General features: G+C 39.7%; 1 protein-coding gene across 1 annotated transcript in view; it reads right to left on the bottom strand.

Annotated features, from left to right (window-relative positions):
• Nucleotides 1–2,891, bottom strand: part of glt1d1 (glycosyltransferase 1 domain containing 1) — a 33,643-nt gene that overhangs the window by 5,161 nt on the left and 25,591 nt on the right. Inside the window, exons 7-8 of the mRNA XM_005926937.3 lie at nucleotides 959–1,057; nucleotides 293–342 (exon numbers count right to left, since the gene is read on the bottom strand). Coding sequence (XP_005926999.1) covers nucleotides 293–342; nucleotides 959–1,057 — 149 coding nt within the window. The remainder of the gene's footprint in view (nucleotides 1–292; nucleotides 343–958; nucleotides 1,058–2,891) is intronic.

The raw sequence follows: 2,891 nt of genomic DNA, 5'->3' as shown, positions 1-2,891 counted from the left end.
AAAAACAAACAAAACAACTCAACCACCACTATAGCTGACCCCTTCCCCAGTATTCAGAAGACATTTCCTTCCAGCACTGTCCGTTAATTCCAGCATAACAACTAAAGCCTGTATGTCTGCTCTATCCAATTAGAGGCTGCCTCAATTCCCGGGGGATGTTTCTAGGTAATTTCAGCAGTACACAGAGTGACAGTACGGAGGCACATGGCAGAAAAGGGAAAAAACAAAAACAAAAGCATACACACAAAGAAACAAACAAAACAAAACTGGTGCATAAGGACTGTTTACTTACCTTGGGTCCAATAATGACTAACACATTCAGCAGATTCTCACAATGCCACTCTGAAAAACATTAAATATAACTGGTGATGTAAAAAACAACACTGCAGTTTGTTTTTGTGTGTGTTTTTTTAAATGAGCAAGTTGTCAAAAGAAGTGAGGCTGTTCTTGCACAGATTCCCACAAGCTTGTTTAATGCACGACACTCGTGGACAGTATGTGTTAATTCCAAGAACGTGCATGTGAAACTTGAACCGTGTAGCTCTCCTCAACATTAATATACAATGTTGACGCCCTCTAGTGATGTCTCATTACAATAACTGTGTGCTGTGAAAGTCACAGTATATATGGGGGGTTGAAAAAGAAACCACTCGTGTTAATTAGAGGCAAAATATTAGGTACCTAATAAGACATACAGGATATCCACCAAAGAAAGAAACCATAAAAACCATGAAGGCAAGACCTGACAAAATTAGAACGAGCTGCCCCGCTGCACTGTACAAACACTTTTTCATGCAGCTTACATAATCATATTTACTGGTATGTATTTCTAGTTTCAATAACGGGTTGGGTCTGAGTGCTGATCTCGTCGCCACTTCATGTTATACACATGCATTTCATAGCAAGCACAATGAAATGAATTCAACAATATAACATAATGAATAAAATCACAGCATACTTGAAAAAACCTCCACCAAATAGAGGGGGTCTTTGACTCTTCTGAGGCCACAGACCAATAGGAAGACACGCAGCTCATCCACATGCTCAGTCCTCACACCTGGAGAGAAGCCAGACAAATAGAAAGACAGCGCCACAATATCAAAACACTGCATAATGAACATCCCAAGTACATCAGCAGATAATGAAAGCAATACATCAACCAAGGTCACGAAGAAAATAAGACAGCGGTGACTAATGTGCTCACACAATTCTCTGATCAGGAGGGAAATAGTCTGCTGAAAACACTGGAAGGTCGCACCCTAATCAGTGTGTAATGCAGCATCATAACTACACACTTTGAATATTTGGGTGACAATTTGCTCACTGATCAGCTCTAATTAAATAAAAAAATTAGCCGGGCCAATATCGAGCTGACATCAAACATCTGAAGAATTAGGCTTTAACTGCAATGCTGTGGAATCTGCTCCTCTCAAATATCATCCAGCTATCACATTCAATCCAGAGATTATCAAAAACTGGCAGGCACACAAACGTGCACAATGCCAGCAGCTACTCTCGTGCACCTGACCTGGCAAAGACAGCAGCTAAAAGTCCTGACCCTATTACACAACCCCATCATAAAGGCAACACACGACCTAGCCTGTAAGTCTCAGACCTCACATTAGTCAACAAACCTTTCACTTCAAAAGTACAACTACTGTACTCGCCTTCGAGTCGAGGCGAACCAAAATTACTGTCACAACTGCCTGGTATGTAATGGATGACAGTGGAAATAACAGAAGAATATACTATATTGTTACACAGCTACTCTTAGTCTGGGCATTCACATATACAACTAAATTCATTTTTTGTTTTCATATAGCACCAAATCATAATAACAATCACCTCAAGGCACAAGATATAGATCCTATAATAATACAGATAAAACCCCATCAATCAGGTGACCCCCTATGAGAAGGAGACAATGGGGAGGAAAAACTCCCTTTTAACAGGAAGAAACATCTGGCCGAACCAGAGAAACAGGGAGGGGCGGCCATCTGCTGCGGGAAAGGTCAGAGATTCATACTAATCCATGATTAATGGTTGTTAATAGTGATGTATAAACACATAGATAGTAAAAGAGGTCCCCAGCAGCCTAGACCTATTGCAACACATTTAAGGGACGGTTCAGGGTCACCTGATCCAGCCTTAACTATAAGCTTTATAGAAAAGGAACGTAGTATACAACATCAGTAATCAATAGCACTTAAATAACATTACTGAAAATGTTACAACAAAGCAGTACAAGCACAGTACAACAAAAGTGAGTACTAATTGAGAGACACACAAGCCTGTAATGACTGATCTGTGATTTCCTGTTATTCCTGTTAACTGCATGAAGTCTGTCATGCATGGGGAACTGAAAAATGTGACTGTGAGATGGCACAAAGGTGTGAAATGACACACTAAGACTGGTGACTAATGATCGTCCTAATATGCCGTCATGCACTGAGCAGTGCTTGTGCAGTTATCTACTTGCATAGCGACAGACTTGGCACTGGGGTTATTTATTAATGTAGACCAGACCATATTGGAAAGATGCCATTTATACATGACAACACAAATGCCAAGAGTTACACCAAAATCCTGGCGAGTATTTCTATCGTTCATCTGTTTGAACAGGACTGTAGAGAAACAGATCCCCTCGGAAAAAAAATTAAAAAAGCTGAACACACACAAAAAACTCAAATAAGTTTGAGAATTGAGTATTTGTCATAAAAATCAAAGTTAGAAATACAAAATGCTGAAAATGTTTGCCCTTGTGCAAAATTAAAGTAATACAGCTAGATTTTGCAATGATTTAAGCGATAGCACTAGGATGTACCTACTTCTTTTTTTGTGTGTCCCGTTTGGATCTTTAGCCATCAGAATTGTTGTCTTAAGGCCAAGAA

This window comes from Haplochromis burtoni, unplaced genomic scaffold (genome assembly GCF_018398535.1).
Source record: "Haplochromis burtoni strain Fernald_Lab_line unplaced genomic scaffold, NCSU_Asbu1 Contig_95, whole genome shotgun sequence".
NCBI lineage: Eukaryota > Metazoa > Chordata > Actinopteri > Cichliformes > Cichlidae > Haplochromis > Haplochromis burtoni.
This window is presented reverse-complemented; position numbering and strand designations above follow the sequence as displayed.